Source organism: Oncorhynchus masou, chromosome 28 (assembly GCF_036934945.1).
Source record: "Oncorhynchus masou masou isolate Uvic2021 chromosome 28, UVic_Omas_1.1, whole genome shotgun sequence".
In the NCBI taxonomy this organism is placed as follows: Eukaryota; Metazoa; Chordata; class Actinopteri; order Salmoniformes; family Salmonidae; genus Oncorhynchus; species Oncorhynchus masou.
Genome location: NC_088239.1, coordinates 10,840,020 through 10,860,483, shown reverse-complemented (window position 1 = coordinate 10,860,483; position 20,464 = coordinate 10,840,020). Strand labels below are relative to the sequence as shown.

Sequence of the window (20,464 nt, the reverse complement as noted above, 5' to 3'; positions counted from 1 at the left end):
GAAAGGAAGGCCCAGAGTTACCTCTGCTGCAGAGGATAAGTTCATTAGAGTTACCAGCCTCAGAAATTGCAGCCCAAATAAATGCTTCACAGAGTTCAAGTTACAGACACATCTCAGCATCAACTGTTCAGAGACTGCTTGAATCAGACCTTCATGGTCAAATTGCTGCAAAGAAACCACTACTAAAGGACACCCATGAGAAGAAGACTTGCTTGGGCCAAGAAACACGAGCAATGGACATTAGGCTGGTGGAAATCTGTCCTTTGGTCCAAATTTGAGATTTGTGGATCCAACCGCAGTGTCTTTGTGAGACGCAGAGTAGGTGAATGGATGATCTCTGCATGTGTGGTTCCCACCGTGACGCATGGAGGAGGTGGTGTTATGGTGTAGGGGTGCTTTGCTGGTGACAGTCTGATTTATTTACTTAACCAGCATGGCTACCATAGCATTCTGCAACGATACACCATACTGTCTGGTTTGCGCTTATTTGTCATTTGTTTTTCAACAGGACAATGACCCAAAACACACCTCCAGGCTGTGTAAAGGCTATTTTACCAAGGAGAGTGATGGAGTGCTGCATCAGATGACCTGGCCTCCATAATCACCCGACCTCAACCCAATTGAGATTTGGGATGAGTTGGACCACAAGTGAAGGAAAAGCAGCCAAAAAGTCCTCAACATATGTGGGATCTCCTTTAAGAATGTTGGAAAAGCATTCCAGGTGATTACCTCATTAAGCTGGTTGAGAGAATGTCAAGACTGTGCAAAGCTGTCAAGGCAAAAGGTGGGTACTTTGAAGAATCTGAAATATAACACGATGTATAATTACATTATTCCATGTGTATTATTTCATAGTTTTGATGTCTTCACTATTATTCTACAATATAGAAAATAGTAAAAATAAAAACTATTGAATGAGTAGGTGTCCAAACTTTTGACTGGTACTGTATATACAGGTCACTAAGGTTAATACACGTTTGTTCATGGACAATACAAAATTACATAATTACCCAGTAACATTGAAGACATAAAACAATGATTTTAAAGTTAAATCTTTATTTATTATGACAACCACACCTAAGTCCATTCACAGACTAAGGATTTATTTTTATTTTTTTTACACTTTATAAACTAAAAATCCTTCTTGATAAAATAAAGTCTGAAATTATAGTTGCCATGAACAACACCTGGCATAAACGGGATGGTGTGTGTTTGTGGTCTATGACAACCACAGAGAGACTCTTGTATCTGTGCCATTATAGCGCCTCAACCCTAATCTCAATTTTGAAGTTGTCAGTTTTCTTCTTCGTCACGATTGGCTGATCCCTCCTGATGACCCGGTTGGACATGACTCCAACAGGGTCACCAGGAGGGATCAGCCAATGAAGTTGGATGTCCCACTCGATTGACTACATTAAAATGGTGGAAGGCCTTCATTTCTCTGCCCACGCAAAGGCTGCCTTTGGGCAACGAGAGGCCTCTATCATTTTCTATGATGACAGGTTCTTAGTTCATAGAAAGTTAAGAACAAAGAGGAAATGGAATCATATGGAATGCTTAACAAGGGTTGCCCTGGTAACCTGAGCACTTTTGAAGATTGGGTGCATGCTTGATTGGGTTTCTGTAGTTCTTTGATTGGTTGATTTCTGTTTGTGGTTCCACACCGTTTCTTTCACTTTGCTTTCTGGCACATAATTGGTGGGTTGCAGGCTTAAGAAGCTGCTTTCTGGCTACGATGGTCTGTGAGGACAGTTGTGGCGGGAAGGCAGGAGCTTGAGCTCATCTCTGGCTTATGATTGGTTGTTGGGTTGGTCGGTAGGCTGCTGTGGTCCATTGATCACATTGCGTTGGCTTTCTCTTAGGCACAGATCTAGAATCAGCTTCCCTTCCTCAAATCTTTACTTAAGCATTGGACGGGGTAAACACAAAACTGATCGTAGATATACGTTTGTGGTGATTACTTGCGAGGCCAGTTGTAGCAGAGTTAGTGGAGGGAGGGTAAGCTTGGTGGTAGCCTCACTTGCGGGGCTGGTGAATGTGCTGGGTGAGGTGCTGGTTCTGGGGCATCTTGGTGATAGATGGCTGGGGCTTCTGGTGAGCTACCTGGGCTGCTGCAGGGGTGAAGTCCTTATCACCCTGGGAACAGAACCACACAGACACTTAGTACAGCTGTGTTACAGAATACAGGCACTTACACAGTGTCTCAGAAATCTTTGAAATGCATTTTATTTTTTTACCACAATCTGATTCCAGACCATTTATTCAGAGCCCTATAGATGCTGTTTACTTGACACTGGCCTTAGTGCTCCTCCATGTAGTTTCTATCACTTGTATGTATAGGTTAAAAAAAACAGATACGAATCAGATATGCATTTTTATTTGAGTCACTTCAAAAACTGCGGGTGTAAACAAGGCTATAGATAAGAGTTGTGTTGTTACAGTAGTGAAGTCAGAATATCCGAGGCTATAGAGAACACACACACACACACACACAACTGCAGTGTTTAATGTGCCATGTCTGTGTTTTGTAATGTTCATGAAGGCCAGCTCTTTTTGGTCAGATAACGATTGCAGTTTATGACCATAACTCCTATTGAAAACAATTCAGACAGCTGATGTATTAGATCTAGAAGCCACAGGAAGGTGACAGACCTCATTACCCAGGTTAGGAGGCCTATATCTGGGCATCTCATCACTCTGAACCCCCTTATACTTAAATGGGGCTGGTACGATAAAACTAGTATGTTGTCTAAACTCTATAGGGAAATCTGTGTTGACGGTCTGTGTTGTGTTTCATTCCCGGAAAGTCAAAGTAACTGTCCAGTGAAATCCTCACTTTTAAAAGTCCATATTCTGTTAACTCTTGTTGTTGACTCATCCTATATTTGTTTGTGGCCAAAGCATTGGATACATTTTGTTATTTAAAAACTCAGAGTCATTCAATATCATCTTGGTAAGAAACTCCAGTGTGTATTCGGCCTAGTGTTTTAGGTTACTGTCCTGCTGAAAAGTGCATTTGTCTCCCATTGTCTGTTGGAAAGCAGACTGAACCATGTTTTCCTCTAGGATTTTGCCTGTGCTTAACCATTTCTTTTTGCCTAAAAAAACCCCTCCATAGTCCTTGCCAATGACAAGCATACCCATAACATGATGCAGCCACCACCAAGCCTGAAAATATGAAGTGGCACTCAGTGTAGTGTTGGATTTTCTCCAAACATAACGCTTTGTATTCAGGAATTTTTTGCAGTGTTACGTTAGTTCCTTATTGCAAACAGGATGCTTGTTTTACAATATTTTTATTCTGTACAGGCTACTTTTCATTAAGGTTAGTATTGTGGAGTAACTACAATGTTGTTGATCCATCCTCAGTTTTCTCCTATCACAGCCATTAAACTCCAACGGTTTTAAAGTCACCATTGGCTTCATGGTGAAATCGCTGAGTGGTTTCCTTCCTCTCCGGCAACTGAGTTAGGAAAGACGCCTGCATCTTTGTAGTGACTGGGTGTATTGACACACTGAGTTAGGAAGGAGGCCTGTATCTTTGTAGTGACTGGGTGTATTGATACCTTGAGTTAGGAAAGATGCCTGTATCTTTGTAGTGACTGGGTGTATTGATACACTGAGTTAGGAAAGATGCCTGTATCTTTGTAGTGACTGGGTGTATTGATACACTGAGTTAGGAAGGACGCCTGTATCTTTGCAATGACTGGATGTATTGATACCCTGAGTTAGGAAAGACGCCTGTATCTTTGTAGTGACTGGGTGTATTGATACACTGAGTTAGGAAGGAGGCCTGTATCTTTATAGTGACTGGGTGTATTGATACCCTGAGTTAGGAAAGACGCCTGTATCTTTGTAGTGACTGGGTGTATTGATACCCTGAGTTAGGAAGGACGCCTGTATCTTTGTAGTGACTGGGTGTATTGATACCCTGAGTTAGGAAAGACGCCTGTATCTTTGTAGTGACTGGGTGTATTGATACCCTGAGTTAGGAAGGACGCCTGTATCTTTGTAGTGACTGGGTGTATTGATACCCTGAGTTAGGAAAGATGCATGTATCTTTGTAGTGACTGGGTGTATTGATACCCCATCCAAAATGTCATTAATAACTTCAAGATTAAAGTATTAGTTTTTACCCATCTACCACTAGGTGCCCTTCTTTGCAAAACATTGGAAAACCTCCCTGACCTGTGCGGTTGAATCTGTGTTTGGAAATCCCTGCGCGACTGACAGACCTTACAGATAATTGTACATGGGCAAAAGTATTATGCTCGAACATGTAATTCCAAAATCATGTGCATTAATATGGAGTTGGTCCTCCCTTTCCTGCTATAACAGCTTCTACTCTTATGGGAAGACTTTCCACTAGATGTTGCAACATTGCTTCCATTCAGCTTCAAGAGCATCAGTGAGGTCGGGCACTGATGTTGGGCGATTAGGCTTGGCTCACAGTCGGCGTTCCAATTCATCCCAAAGGTGTTCGATCGAGTTGAGATTAGGGCTCTGTGCAAGCCAGTCAAGTTCTCTCTCTCCCACACCGATCGACAAACCATTTCTGTATGGTCTTCGCTTTGTGACTGGGGCATTATGCTGAAACAAAGGGCCTTCCCCAAACTGTTGCCACAAAGGTGGAAGCACAGAATCTTCTAGAATGTAATTGTATCCTGTAATGTTAAGATTTCCCTTCACTGGAACTAAGGGGCCGGAACCATGAAAAACAGACCATTATGCCTCCTCCACCAGACTTTACAGTTGGCACTATGCATTCATAAAGGTAGCGTTCTCCTGGCATCCGCCAAACCCAGATTCGGCCATCGGACTGCCAGATTGTGAAGAGTGATCCATCACTGCTCTAGAATCCAATGGCGGTGAACTTTACACCACTCCAGTCGACGCTTGGCATTGTGCATGCTGATCTTAGGCTTCAGCACTCGGCGGTCCCGTTCTGTGAGCTTGTGTGGCCTACCACTTCGCAGCTGAGCCGTTGTTGCTCCTAGGCATTTCCACTTCACAACAGCAGCACTTAGTTGACCGGGGCAGCTCTAGAAGGGCAGATATTCAACAAATTGACTTGTTGGAAAAGTGGTATCCTATGATGGTGCCGCGTTGGAAGTCACTGAGCTCTTCAGTAAGGCCATTCTACTGCTGATGTTTGTCTATGGAGATCGCATGGCTGTGTGCTCGATTTTATACACCTGTCAGCAACAGGTTTGGCTGAAATAGCCTAATCCACACAATTTTGGCCATGTGTAATTGTATGTGTAGAGTACAGCGAGGAGCGTGTCATTCAAAAAATCATGTGAAACGCTATTATTGTACACAGTGAGTCCATGGAACTTATGTGACTTTGTTAAGCATAGGGGTTGAATACTTTGACTCGAGACATTTCAGCTTTTATTTATTTTAATTAATTTGTAAAAAATATCATTCCACTTTGACATGGAGTATTATGAGTATTGTGTGTAGGCCAGTGAACACAATCTCAATGGAATCCCTTTTAAATTCAGGCTGTAACAACATTTTGAAGAAGTCAAGGGGTAGGAATACTTTCTGAAGGCATTGTATGTGCATATTGTGTGTGTTGGGAGTGTCAGTGTACATAGAGAAAAATTAAATACAAAGGGTCAACTCAGATAGTCCATCTAGCTATTCAGTGAGCTATTCAGTTAGCTTTATGGCTTGGGAACAGAAGCTGTTTAGGAGCCTGTTGGTGTAAGACTTGAAGCACCGGTACCGTGCGGAAGCAGTGAGAAGAGTTTATGGCTTGAGTCTTAAGATTTTCCAGGCCTCCGTTTCACACCGCCTGATAGAGGTCCTGGATGGCAGAGAGCTCAGCCTCATGTACTGGGCTGTCCGCACCACCCTGTAGTGCCAAATCTTTTCAACCTCCTGAGGAGGAAGAGGTGCGTGTGTGGACCATTTTAAGTCCTTAATGATGTGGACACTGAGGAACTTGGAGCTCCTGACCCGCTTCACTGAAACCCCATCGATGTGGATGGGGCTGCAGGACTAAGCACAAACCCCCTGCGTTGAGGATGAGTGTGGCGGAGGTAATGTTACCTACAATGGCTGTGCGAAGTTGCTGGATATTGGAGGCAACCGGAACACACCACTGTTGTACACCGATTCAGAACATCCCAAACATACTCAAAGGGTGACATGTCTGGTGAGTATGCAGGCCATGTCTGGTGAGTATGCAGGCCATGTCTGGTGAGTATGCAGGCCATGTCTGGTGAGTATGCAGGCCATGTCTGGTGAGTATGCAGGCCATGGAAGAACTGGGACATTTTCAGCTTCCAGGAATTGTGTAAAGCTTATACCTGCCCATCCCATAACCCAAACTCCACCATGGAGCACACCACACCATCTACAACGTTGACGTCAGCAAACCACTCGCCCCCACGACGCTATCCAAGCCGTCTGCCAGCTGCCCGGTACAGTTCAAACCGCGATTCATCCGTGAAGAGCACAAGGTGAGCATTTCCCCACTAAAGTCAATTACGACGCCCAACTGCATTCAGGTCAAAGCCCTGGTGAGGACGACAAGCTTCCCTGAGATGGTTTCTGACTGTTTGTGCAATAATTCTTCAGTTTCATCAGCTGTCCGGGTGGCTGGTATCAGAAGCCTGAAATGGAGGTCCTGGGCTGGCGTGGTTATACGTGATCTGCGGTTGTGAGGTCTGTTGGACATACTGCCAAATTCTCTAAAATGTCATTTGAGGCAGCTTATGTTAGAGAAATTAACATTCAATTATCTGGCAAGAGCCCTGGTGGACATTTCTACAGTCAGCATGCCAATTGCACAAACTTGAGACATCTGTGGCATTGTGTTGTGTGACACAACTGCACATTTTCGCGTGGCCTTTTTTGTGTCCCCAGCACAAGGTTCACCTGGGTAATGATCATGCCGTTTGATTAGCTTCTTGATATGCCACACCTGTCCGGTGGATGGATTATCTTTGCAAAGGAGAAATGCTCACTAACAGGGAAGCAAACAAATGTGGGCACAACATTTCAGAGAAATAGGCTTTTTGTGTGTATTGAACATTTCTGGGATCTTTTATTTCAGCTCATGGAACATGGGACCAACACTTTACATGTTACGTTTATATTTCTGTTCAGTAGAGTGTAGCGATTCATTATACCATCTAAACCGCTGTGAAATATATTTTCCTAAAGCAAAAATATTGTTGTTTCAGCTGTTTGAAGCTGGTGTACAAAACCGAAAGAAAAAGACAAAAGTACAGCAAAAATATAAATAGCGCACATAGAACAGATCTACCGCTTCTTAGACTTGCTTTCAATGAGAATGACAGATCTATAACGCACACTTCTGTGTGTATTTGTTCGGGTCGCCCAAAAAGTTACATATTTACACTTTAATGATGCAGAATTAAAATCTCTGGCAACCAGAAAAGACAGTGAAGCAGGAAGAGAGAACATCAGGGTTTGAGAGAGAGATTCTCTCCATAGAAATGCAATATAATTGAGTGGAATTTAGACAATGTTAACCCCTAGTTCACCAAACCTCAGATAGAACTGAGGCAGTAAGGCTAGCCTTTATCAGGGAGATGTAGCTCCTCTCTCCAAGGTCATCTCAGTGGGAGAATATAAAGTCATCTGAACAGCTAGCCCCCTGGTTCACCAGGCTTTATTTAAGGCCTGTAGCAGCCTGCAGGCGTGTTGGAGGATACATGGAACGACTGGGGTTAGAGCCAGAAAGGTAAAGAGCCTGTCGCAGCCTGCAGGTGTAATAACACAGACAGATAGAGGATTAAAAGGTACAGATGGTAAGTAGGAACCACAGGGAGGTGAGCTGAGCTAGGGGGGGTCAGTATGGTGTGTGTGGAAAGGGGTGGGCTAAGGTAGGTGTGTGTGGAAAGGGGTGGGCTAAGGTAGGTGTGTGACCACTTACCTTTGTAACCACTCCTGAAACGACCACAGTGGGCTTTGGTGGGCTAGACAGACAGAGAGACAGAGACAGAGAGGTTATAAAAACATACTGACTATCTCCATGTTAATACTCTGACGGGACAAAATAACATTTTGTTGAGATGAAATGTCAGTGTCAATATCAAAACCGCTGACCATAGACTTTCTTTTTCAGGATGTTACAAAGACAGGAACAGAAATCGCTTCTGTTTGATCCCATCGAACAGCGAGGGTGTTCTAAGGAAAGGAACATCCTGGCCTAGTATGACTCCAGAGGGAGAGACTGCAGAGAGAGAGAGAAATAAAGAGCCCTGAGCTCAGCCACAGTACTGAGGTGCTGTGGACCTGCCTGCCAACCTGCTAAATGACTAACATTAATCCTGGTCTGGATCTACACTGCAACTCTAACAGCAGACAGGAGGGAGGGGTGAGAACACACCTTTGGAGCAGGGAGAGAGAGGAAAAGGGTTGAGTTGAGGGAAGGAATGAGAGCGAGTAAGCGGGATTATTCCGAGGTGGACATGGACCTTGACATGGGAAACGAGTCCGGTCTAGTTTAACAGCAGAACTATTACAGGAAGTAAAAAGCAACTACCTCTGGAAGTTCGGACAGGGCTACATAAAGTAGCATACACACTTAAGGTAGTCTACATATTGTAGATAGCATCCATGGTACAACACCCGCGACCTTGTCAAGAAGTTAACAACTGACTAACCGAACGTAGCATGCATTTTTTTTAAAGAGCCTAAAACTACATCCTGGTCTTGACCCAGAAAAATAAAACAAATGATACTAAAACTTTCTGCACTGTTCAACCAATCCAGAAATGTGAAGGAGGAGTTAAGATGGAGTGTCGTCATGTTAACGTCCAAAAGAGGAAGTGGTGTCACAGGCTCCATTTCCATTGTTCCCTCCACTTCCAGTTCTGATGAGCACAAACAGTGCAACTTCCAGTGCTCGTTTACTGTGACCACTGAGGCTGTACCCGCTTTAAGTTACATGTTGTTGTGTTTGATGCAAGAAACCACTTTACAAGATTAAATGCATTGTTATTACTCTGACATTTTTAAAGTCATGCCCCCCTCAGTCCTTGACTTTTCTTAAATAAGTCTATGTAACAAACTGTCAGTGATAGACTCTTAACATCACAACAGAACTGAAGTTATAACCAGTTTAAGGACAGTTTAAGGGCATGTCATTTTTAAAAACATTTCCCCCCCTCCTTCTCCACTCCTCGGCCCGAGCCTTAACCTCCGAGGCCCGAGCCTTAACCTCCGAGGCCCGAGCCTTAACCTCCGAGGCCCGAGCCTTAACCTCCGAGGCCCGAGCCTTAACCTCCGAGGCCCGAGCCTTAACCTCCGAGGCCCGAGCCTTAACCTCCGAGGCCTGAGCCTTAACCTCCGAGGCCTGAGCCTTAACCTCAGAGGCCTGAGCCTTAACCTCAGAGGCCTGAGCCTTAACCTCAGAGGCCTGAGCCTTAACCTCCGAGGCCCGAGCCTTAACCTCAGAGGCCTGAGCGCCAAAAAAGCGACCACACAACCACCAGATAAATCTGAGACGGGAGAGAGGAAGGGCCGGCACCATTTAGATAGAACAAGCTGGTGACAATGCTACGGGACGATTTTCAGCACAACATGTCATCACAGAGAGCAGGCTCCACATCTCAAGCAACAACAAAAACAACAACGCCCTCACCAGCTTTCGTTGTGTATGTGACATGCTCCAACAGATGACATTGTGTGCAGATGCACCATTAAGCACTAGCAGACAATTGACTGCAGTCATATTGACACATTCATTATAATGCCATTATCGCTTCTGTGCTGATTTTCACAATTTATTAAGTACATTTGGCACTTATAATGATGTTTAGGCTGCTGATTTTTCATTTGATTGTGCGTCTTGCTGACTGTGCACCTTAGGTTGGGATATGCTTTGTCTTTTAGTCAATAGATAAAATAAAACATAAATAAATAAAACGTTACCGCGACCCAACAGATTTGCTTTTTCATTCATAGTTGGAAAAAAAGACACTCCACAAATAAAGTTGAATATTTGAACGTGTTTAGTTCACATTTATTTTTACATACAGCCCACAGTAACAAACTCATTAAAATGCTATTGTGTTCATTTAAATATATCTATTTTCGTATTCTAACATTACCCAAGACCTTTATAAACAGAACCAAATGGTTATTTTTTTGTGATAGCATACATGTATTAATTACATGGTCAGAATGACTGCTCATTAGCTTGGGGGGGGGGGGGGTCACTCGAGGCCAAGCGGTTCTAGTGTTAACCAGCAGAATATCTACTGGCAAAATGTATATTTTGCCACAGTCGAATTTCTGTACTTCAATGACACCCATGGTTCCCTCATCTGGCTATTGGTATACAATTATATATAAACTACTGTTAGCCTAAACCGATGAAGAGCATTTTAGTCATTTAAACAGACTCTTCTCCAGAGCGACTTACAGTTAGTGCATTCATCTTAACATAGCTAGGTGGAACAACCACATACACTAAATGTATGTGGACAACTGGTCGACGAACATCTCATTCCAAAATCATGGGTATTAATATGGAGTTGGTCCCCCCTTTTCTGCCATGACAGCCTCCACTCTCCTGGGAAGGCCTTCCTCTAGATGTTGGAACATTGCTGCTATAACAGCGTCCACTCTCCTGGGAAGGCCTTCCTCTAGATGTTGGAACATTTCTACTATAACAGCGTCCACTCTCCTGGGAAGGCCTTCCTCTAGATGTTGGAACATTTCTACTATAACAGCCTCCACTCTCCTGGGAAGGCCTTCCTCTAGATGATGGAACATTGCTGCTATAACAGCCGCCACTCTCCTGGGAAGGCCTTCCTCTATATGTTGGAACATTTCTACTATAACAGCGTCCACTCTCCTGGGAAGGCCTTCCTCTAGATGTTGGAACATTTCTACTATAACAGCCTCCACTCTCCTGGGAAGGCCTTCCTCTAGATGTTGGAACATTTCTACTATAACAGCCTCCACTCTCCTGGGAAGGCCTTCCTCTAGATGTTGGAACATTTCTACTATAACAGCCTCCACTCTCCTGGAAAGGCCTTCCTCTAGATGTTGGAACATTTCTACTATAACAGCCTCCACTCTCCTGGGAAGGCTTTCCTCTAGATGTTGGAACATTGCTGTGGGGACTTGCTTCCATTTAGCCACAAGAGCATTAGTGAGGTCGTACACTGATGTTAGACGATTAGGCCTGGCTCGTAGTCGCCTTCCAATTCAAACCCATTTCATGAATCTCCCGAGGTACTCGTGCCGACGTTGCTTCCAGAGGCAGTTTGGAACTCGGTAGTGAGTGTTGCAACTGAGGACAGGCGTTTTTACGCTTCAATACGCTTCAGCACTCGGCAGTCCCGTTCTGTGAGCTTGTGGCCTACCACTTCGCGGCTGAGCCGTTGTTGCTCCTAGACGTTTCCACTTCACAATAACAGCACTTACAGTTGACCTGGGAAGCAATTTGACGAACTGACTTGTTGGAAAGGTGGCATCCTATGACGGTGCCACAGTGAAAGGCACTGAGCTCTTCAGTGTGGGCCACTGTTTGTCTATGGAGATTGCATGGCCTTGTGCTCAATTTTATACATATCAGCAACGAGTGTGAAACAGCAGAATCCACATATACTTTGGCCATGTAGCGTCATTTCTATTTTGAATCCCAGCCCCCGTAGGATTTCTTTTGCCTGGCGGGAATTGTAAATAAGAATTTGTTCTTAACCGTCTTGCCTTGTTAAATAAAAAGGTTCAAAATAAGAACTCATGAGTAGACCAGATCATCATGAGCACTCACCTCAATTTAGATAAATATCAAAATGGAGATCTGCCATTGAATTATTGAGACGAGTCCCAGTGCTTGTATCAAATCAGTGTAATGGTGCTGGCTCAAATCAAAAACAGTGATGAAATTATAGCTGACCACACGCTGGGAAATTATTTAACATTTAACGGATGACTTTAGGAGTTGCAGTAAGTAAAGATTTGATACATGCCTTCAATGGCATTAGCCTACTTTATTTGAATATTCTGGTCGCTCATTGATAGTCATTCTCACAGTAATCATGTACTGATTCATCCAGTTGGTTAAGAAAACATGGTGAGCTTTACAAAATGATGTGTGAAGTGTGCACTTTCCAGGCAGTGTATACTTTATGGGCAGAGAGCACTTTCCAGGCAGTGTATACTTTATGGGCAGAGAGCACTTTCCAGGCAGTGTATACTTTATGGGCAGAGAGCACTTTACAGGCAGTGTATACTTTATGGGCAGAGAGCACTTTCCAGGCAGTGTATACTTTATGGGCAGAGAGCACTTTCCAGGCAGTGTATACTTTATGGGCTGAGAGCACTTTCCAGGCAGTGTATACTTTATGGGCAGAGAGCACTTTCCAGGCAGTGTATACTTTATGGGCAGAGAGCACTTTACAGGCAGTGTATACTTTATGGGCAGAGAGCACTTTACAGGCAGTGTATACTTTATGGGCAGAGAGCACTTTCCAGGCAGTGTATACTTTATGGGCAGAGAGCACTTTACAGGCAGTGTATACTTTATGGGCAGAGAGCACTTTACAGGCAGTGTATACTTTATGGGCTGAGAGCACTTTACAGGCAGTGTATACTTTATGGGCTGAGAGCACTTTACAAGCAGTGTATACTTTATGGGCAGAGAGCACTTTACAGGCAGTGTAAATTTGGCCACAGGAATAGCAACAGCTTAGTAACAGGCGCAGCAAACCAAACGTCATTATGAATCATTAAATCTCATGAACGATGAAGCAACGACTAGTCATATTTTTTTTGTGCAAAACATTTGACCAATCATTTAAGGCCAACTTTTTTACTTTTTTTTTTACTCCCAACTGGTGCAACAGGTCCCAGAAGACCAGGAAGTGTGTGTGGCAGAGCAGAGTTGACCATGGTGAAAACGCTCTGTTGACTGACTATACAGTCAACTTCCTGACTGGCTTCAACATTTCAAGATTTACTTGGACTGGGAGAGCGAGCCAAGACTCTCTACCCCCATCTCAGTCTGTCCATCTCTCTCCCTCTCTCCTCCCATCCATCTTAGAGGTCTAAATTGTATGTGAAAGGCGTTCCCTTGGCTCCACATCTACACAGAACCCACCTGCCCACTGTCGAGAGCAGGTGGACACACACATGCACACACTCTAAACTAGCTCTTTAATGAGCGACAGCTTGAGCCAGAACTAGGGCAAGAGCCAAGTTGTATGCATCAGTGGGGATTTCTACTGCATTTCACACGGGCAGATTCACAGCCTCCTCTGATCTCTCCAGAGAGAACCCGGAGCCATGCATCAGTGGGGATTTCTACTGCATTTCACACGGGCAGATTCACAGCCGCCTCTGATCTCTCCAGAGAGAACCCGGAGCCATTATGGCAGCCTCCCTCTTTAGGCCAGGATGGAAGGTATGCCTCTCTCTGTGGTTCAGCTATCACACAGCAACCAATCTCCTCCTCTACCACCACACACATTCAAAGGTTTGGGGTCACTTAGAAATGTCCTTGTTTTGTTGACATTGAGACTGGTGTTTTGCGGGTACTATTTAATGAAGCTTCCAGTTGAGACCTTGTGAGGCATCTGTTTCTCAAACTAGACACTCCAATGTACTTGTCCTCTTGCTCAGTTGTGCACTGTGGCCTCCCACTCCTCTTTCTATTCTGGTTAGAGCCAATATGCGCTGTTCTGCGAAGGGAGTAGAACACAGCGTTCTACGTGATCTTCAGTTTTTTCCTCAGAAAAAGAATAGACTGACGAGTTTCAGAAGAAAGGTCTTTGTTGACCTTGCTCGAACACGCTTTTTCAGTTCTGCCCACAAATGTTCTATAGGATTGAGATCAGGGCTTTATAATGGCCACTCCAATACCTTGACTTTGTTGTCCTTAAGCCATTTTGCCACAACTTTAGAAGTATGCTTGGGGTCATTGTCCATTTGGAAGACCCATTTGCAACCAAGCTTTAACTTCCTGACTGATGTCTTGAGATGATGCTTCAATATATCCACACAATATTCCTCTCTCATGATGCCATCTATTTTGTGAAGTGCACCAGTCCCCCTGCAGCAAAGCACCCCCACAACATGATGCTGCCACCCCCGTACTTCACGGTTGGGATGATGTTCTTCGGCTTGCAAGCCTCACCCTTTTTCCTCCAAACATAACGATGGTCTTTTCGCACCAAAGTACGTTCATCTTAGGGGACAGAATGCGTCTCCTTCCTGAGCAGTATAACGGCTGCGTGGTCCCATGGTGTTTATACTTGCACACTATTGTTTGTACAGATGAACGTGGTACCTTCAGGCGTTTGGAAATTGCTCCCAAGGATGAACCAGACTTGTGGAGGTCTACAATTTTCTGAGGTCTTGGCTGATTTCTTTTGATTTTCCCATGATGTCAAGCAAAGAGGCACAGAGTTTGAATGATCAAATGATGTCAATTAGCCCATCAGAAGCTTTTAAATCCATGACATCATTTTCTGGAATTTTCCAAGCTGTTTAAAGGCAAAGTCAACATAGTATTGAAACTTCTGACCAACTGCAATTGTGATATAATTCACTGTAGGTGAAATAATCTGTCTGTTAACAATTGTTGGAAAATGCACAAAGTGCATTTAACAAAGTAGTAGATGTCCTAACCGATTTGCCAAAACTATAGTTTGTTCACAAGAAATTTGTAGCGTGGTTGAAAAACAAGTTTTAATGACTACAACCTAAGTGTATGTAAACTTCCGACTTTAACTGTGTGTGTGTGTGTGTATATATATATATACAGTATGTACTGTAATTAATTTACATTTCTATAGTACTCTGGAGGAACTTTTCTCATATGAGAAAAGTTCCTCCAGAGTACTATAGAAATGTAAATGAATTACAGTACATACTGTATACATGTTCCATTGAGGATAGACAGTTTGTTGTCGGTCAGACCACTGCAGAGTCAAGAGAAATCATGTGACTACTACACTCCCGAATAGGGCAGTCTTCTCGAGACAGGCCCAGTCGAGGGCACACCCTGCCGGGTGCATTCCAATACTCTAAACCTCTTGCCCTTTACAGACCTAACGACAGATCTTGTTTGCTCTTAAGGACATCAGCACACACTAACATTATATTGTTGTAATATTATAAATGTTATAGCGTACACTTGTATTGGTGGAGCAGTATACAACTTGTATAGCGCACAATGTATTGTGTGATGTATGGTTGTATTAATGATGCAGACTATTGTTGTGTTGTTCCTGTTTGGACCCCAGGAGTAGCTGCCTTGACACAAACTTATGGGGATCCTAATAAAATACTAGACTAGCTGAGTTTGAATGATTCCATAGAACTCAACTGGTTGTTGAACCGTTCGGTTGTCTTTGCAGAGTACACTCAACAGACACGTGCACGTATGCACAAAGAAACACACACACAGGTAGTGTGGTGGGAATATTTCACCTGTATAAACAGACATTGCTCAAGAGTTGAGACGCAGAGAGGAACTTAGCGGGGGTGTAAAGCACCATTCTTTTACCCAACATGACTGAAGCCTCAGACACCACATGACTGAAGCCTCAGACACCACATGACTGAAGCCTCAGACACCACATGACTGAAGCCTCAGACACCACATGACTGAAGCCTCAGACACCACATGACTGAAGCCTCAGACACCACATGACTGAAGCCTCAGACACCACATGACTGAAGCCTCAGACACCACATGACTGAAGCCTCAGACACCACATGACTGAAGCCTCAGACACCACATGACTGAAGCCTCAGACACCACATGACTGAAGCCTCAGACACCACATGACTGAAGCCTCAGACACCACATGACTGAAGCCTCAGACACCACATGACTGAAGCCTCAGACACCACATGACTGAAGCCTCAGACACCACATGACTGAAGCCTCAGACACCACATGACTGAAGCCTCAGACACCACATGACTGAAGCCTCAGACACCACATGACTGAAGCCTCAGACACCACATGACTGAAGCCTCAGACACCACATGACTGAAGCCTCAGACACCACATGAATGAAGCCTCAGACAACACATGAAAGAAGCCTCAGACAACACATGAAAGAAGCCTCAGACATAGACACCACATGACTGAAGCCTCAGAAACCACAGTAATGAAGCCTCAGAAACCACAGTAATGAAGCCTCAGACAACACAGTAATGAAGCCTCAGACAACACAGTAATGAAGCCTCAGACACCACAGTACCACAGTAATGAAGCCTCAGACATGTTCAGAATAACCACTAATCAGTAGGCCATAACAACGGTCTAAGTAAAACAAGGTGGGCCTTGTTGAACAGATAGTATCAGACCTGGCTGTTTTCCTCTCATTCACCAAATAACCAGTGATTGGCCGGTAGCTGTACTAGAGGGGGTGATTGGCTTGTTTGTAGAATGTTCTCACCAGTTCTAAAAATGAAACATTAGGACTCTGTGTGTGTGTATGTATGTGTGTGTATATTGATAATTTTAAAAAGCAGAAGTATTCTGGCATGCTGTTCAGAGGTCACAGGTCAAGGTTTAGTGTGTGTGTGTTACCTAGGTTCCTCCACAAAGTCCTCGTCCTCGTCTTTGATGGGAGGGGTCTCAGGTGGAGCTGCTCCCTGGTGCTTCTGCACTATCCTCATCCCCCCTGCCTTTACTGTCACACACACACACACACACGCAATTAGCTACAAACTAGGACAGTTACACATGAACAAACAAACATGCACATTAAAACACCAAAACTGTTACATATCAACAAACACACACCACATGCACGTTGACACACATTAGGACAGCTTCCCCCAAAAAGTTAATCCTACACCTGCTATGAAAAGTCAATTTTGACGAAAGCTGTATCCCTTCTAGACAAAAGCGTCCCCAGGACTGAGTTTGGGAAGCGCTGCATTAGGGTACAAGAGTAGATAAAAGGCTCAGGCAAAATGAAAATGTCCTTTACAAAAGCAGTTAAATAAAACCAGACAGATAATTAGATAGCCTAACTGGGTGACAGTCCAGTCTGTGTAATATAATCAGATCGCCTAACTGGGCGACAGGCCAGTCTGTGTAATATAATCAGATAGGCTAACTGGGCGACAGGCCAGTCTGTGTAATATAATCAGATAGGCTAACTGGGCGACAGTCCAGTCTGTGTAATATAATCAGATCGCCTAACTGGGTGACAGGCCAGTCTGTGTAATATAATCAGATCGCCTAACTGGGCGACAGTCCAGTCTGTGTAATATAATCAGATTGGACTGTCACCCAGTTAGCCTGTCTGTGTAATATAATCAGATCGCCTAACTGGGTGACAGGCCAGTCTGTGTAATATAATCAGATCGCCTAACTGGGTGACAGTCCAGTCTGTGTAATATAATCAGATAGGCTAACTGGGCAACAGTCCAGTCTGTGTAATATAAAGGACATACAGTAGATAGCTTGTGATCCAGAATGAAGACAGTGATTGAACTCATATCATGCAGAAATACATATATATAATTTTACATTTCGCCGACGCTCTAATCCAGAGCGATTTAAGGCGTCAGGTCGTCTGGCGCCTAAACCAGTGTGCTCACATACTCCCTCGAAACACCTTTGTTTGAAAAATTAGAAAAAGCAGCAATAGTACTGTTTGTCCATTTTGAGACACTGTAGCCAGCATATACTTTCTCAAAATTGTCTGAATTAATCTAAAATAACTCGGTAAATCTGTCATTAATTTTGATGTTTTTGCAGGGAAGATCTTAGTGACTCAATTTTTACATCCAACTAAGATGTTTGGTGCAGTATTTCACAATGACAAAAATTGCATGAAAGTGAGTTCTCTCTCATTGAATGACAATAAAGACTCGGGTCGTCGCTGTAAATGAAAACGTTTTCTCAGTCAACTTACCTGGTAAAATAAGAGTTAAATAAATACAAAATAATAAATGTATTGAAGAATCCTGACGAAGGGGCGTTGACTTCAGATACCGAACAAACCCCCCAAAAAAACCTTGCCGAAGTTCAAAAGGTCACAAACTGTTGTCATAATATATGCACAAACTCTTACGAACAGTTTCGGCTGGGAAGCATATGGACACCTTTACAGTAGTGAGTGCATAGGCCTACAGTTTTCGTACTGGTCCCCCTTCAGAATCGAACCCAAATACTCCATCTAAACGTGAATTGATTCTCAATTGCAGTACGGTTCTAGAAACATATCCCAATCAAAATAATTTCACAAAAACAAAATACACACTTACTGTACACTGATTTCACTGGTTTTAACAGTAAACAGTATTTTTCAGTGACAACACATTTTTATTTTACAATGCTTGTACTGCCAAACCCAGATGACGCTGGGCCAATTGTGCGCCGCCCTATGGGACTCCCGATCACGGCCGGTTGTGATACAGCCCGGGATCGAACCAGGGTCTGTAGTGACACCTCTTGCACTGAGATGTAAGTGCCTTAGACCACTGCGCCACTCAAGAACTGTGTTGCATCTGTCTTCCGTTTACACACAGCACAGACGTTCAGAAACGCAGATAGCTAATTAGTACAGGTCGTCCAGTCTTCCTCATTCACATAGCTCGTCTGTCTTCCGTATGTTTACCGTAAACAAGCGCAGTAACATGGAAATGTGACCATGTGGGAATCCTAACCCTATAAAAAGGTGTATAACTTTAACCTTTGTTTTTTGAAAAGATAAGGTACTTATGCTTCCAAAACCGTACCCGTGTTAATGTTCAGAGTCACGGCTCTTAATAAAACTCCCGCCTATAGAAGACACCTTTGCCCAATGACTCATGGTAATGTAACTGAGAGTCATGATCAAGGGCTAATCCCATTCCTGCATTGAGGTGTGTTTTGTCGACCCATATCTTGCACCGCTCCCCGGCGTTAATGTAACTCCTGATTGCGTACTGACCCCAGTGCAGCCCAGTGTAAACATGCGTAATGGGAGGGGTCAGTGTCTTCTGGCAATTATGGCATACTATCGTGCCCTACTTTCTGTCCACGTACTCCTTAGGTGTTATCAGATTCCCCACAGACTTTTAAAAAGGGTAGCTTCCACGATACTAAGCTATAATCAAATATGTAGCTTTAATGGCAATCTAGCATTGGTAACGTTTATCAAATTGTCTTGCAAGATTAAGTCGTATTCGATAGGCGTGGTGTGGATCAAGCGTTTAGCTAACGTTACAATATGGCACGTCATCCGGGAAATAGCCCTAACGACAGGAAAAAAAAAACTGATTTAATTGCTAAACTATACGATATTGTTCAACAGCAGCACATGTTATCGTACACACGTTAGTCTACTTGAAATGTATGTATATCTAACTAACGTTGTCAAATGCAACTATTGACATAGGCCTAATGCATATCCCGTGATACGTCAGCTGAACCGTGAATACAAAAAGCGATGTTGCTTGTGCTGTAAAAAAGCAACATAAGGTTCAATACCAGCCGGGAGGTGTCCTCCTTTGGTCTCGATTTTCTCCTTCGGCGGCGAAGACATATCTAACTAATGTCTGTCGGAAGCGTGAAAACACTCGTTAAAATAGCTATTCCTTTCCTTTTTCTGGGGGTAAACAGCAGCAGTCGACTTCAGTCCAGTTCGTCAACGTGGCTTCTTGTTTGGCAACTGTGCGTGATGACGACAGTGAAAATATCAGACAAATAGGAAAGTCAAGTTTAGTCTGACGTCGAGAGGGTGGTACGGGATGCGGCTGGTGCCAGAATAAAGAATTTCCCATGGATAGATACTGTAAAAGCAGGCAATCGTATCATCTCCCTCTGTCTCTCCCAATCAATCAAAAGGCAAGGAGGTTACTGCTTTCCTTCTGTCCTTTTTTTATAGAACCAAGTAGATTTAAGTCATAACATAAACAACATACAGTGCCTTCAGAAAGTATTCATGCCCACTGCTTTACTGCACATTTTGTTGTGTTATAGCCTGAATTCAAAATTTATTAAATATTTGTTTTCTCTCACCCATCTACACACAATACCCCATAATGACAAAGTTAAAAAATGTTTTTAGAAATTTTAGCAAAATGTATTAAAAAAAATGAAATACAGAAATATCTAATTAACATAAGTATTCACACCCATGAGTCAATACTTTTTAGAAGCACCTTTGGCAACGAGTTTTCCACAACTGGACTGTGCAACATTTGCCCAGTTTTCTTTTCAAAATGCTTCAAGCTCTGTCAAATTTGTTGTTGATCATTGCTAGACAACCATTTTCAGGTCTTTCCATAGATTTTAAGTAGATTTAAGTCAAAACTGTAAGTCTGCCACTCAGAAACATTCACTGTCTTCCTGGTAAGCAACTCCAGTGCAGATTTGGCCTTGTGTTTAACGTTATCGTTTAACGTTTAACGTGATTTGATTTGATTTATTGTCCTGTTGAAAGGTGAATTTATATTCCAGTGTCTGTTGGAAAGCAGACTGAACCAGGTTTTCCTCTAGGATATTGCC

General features: G+C 43.4%; 1 protein-coding gene across 2 annotated transcripts; it reads right to left on the bottom strand.

The window, feature by feature from the left end:
* Positions 1–1,039: 1,039 nt before the first annotated feature.
* LOC135517154 (death-associated protein 1 homolog) lies at positions 1,040–19,637 on the bottom strand. Of its 2 annotated transcripts, XR_010452001.1 has the most exons (5): positions 19,445–19,637; positions 16,547–16,649; positions 7,916–7,958; positions 1,402–2,136; positions 1,040–1,329 (listed from the first exon to the last, which is right to left on the bottom strand). XR_010452001.1 is itself a non-coding variant. In XM_064941202.1 (4 exons), the coding sequence occupies exons 1-4, from the start codon at positions 19,497–19,499 to the stop codon at positions 2,017–2,019; spliced, it is 321 nt and encodes a 106-aa protein (XP_064797274.1). In that variant the 5' UTR covers positions 19,500–19,637; the 3' UTR covers positions 1,040–2,016. The 2 variants fall into 2 exon arrangements, 1 of the variants encoding a protein (XP_064797274.1); XM_064941202.1 differs by having other exon boundaries at positions 1,040–2,136.
* Between the last annotated feature and the right edge of the window lie 827 nt (positions 19,638–20,464).

What these genes read in the sequence shown, in the direction of transcription:
- LOC135517154 (XM_064941202.1), bottom strand. Translation starts at nt 19,499, where the DNA reads ATGTCTTCGCCGCCGAAGGAGAAAATCGAGACCAAAGGAGGACACCTC. An exon ending in GACTTTGTGGAGGAACCTAG is followed by an intron (nt 7,959 to 16,546) that starts GTAACACACACA and finishes CTGTCTGTCTAG; the next exon opens with CCCACCAAAGCCCACTGTGG. An exon ending in TTTCAGGAGTGGTTACAAAG is followed by an intron (nt 2,137 to 7,915) that starts GTAAGTGGTCAC and finishes TTCTGTTCCCAG; the next exon opens with GGTGATAAGGACTTCACCCC.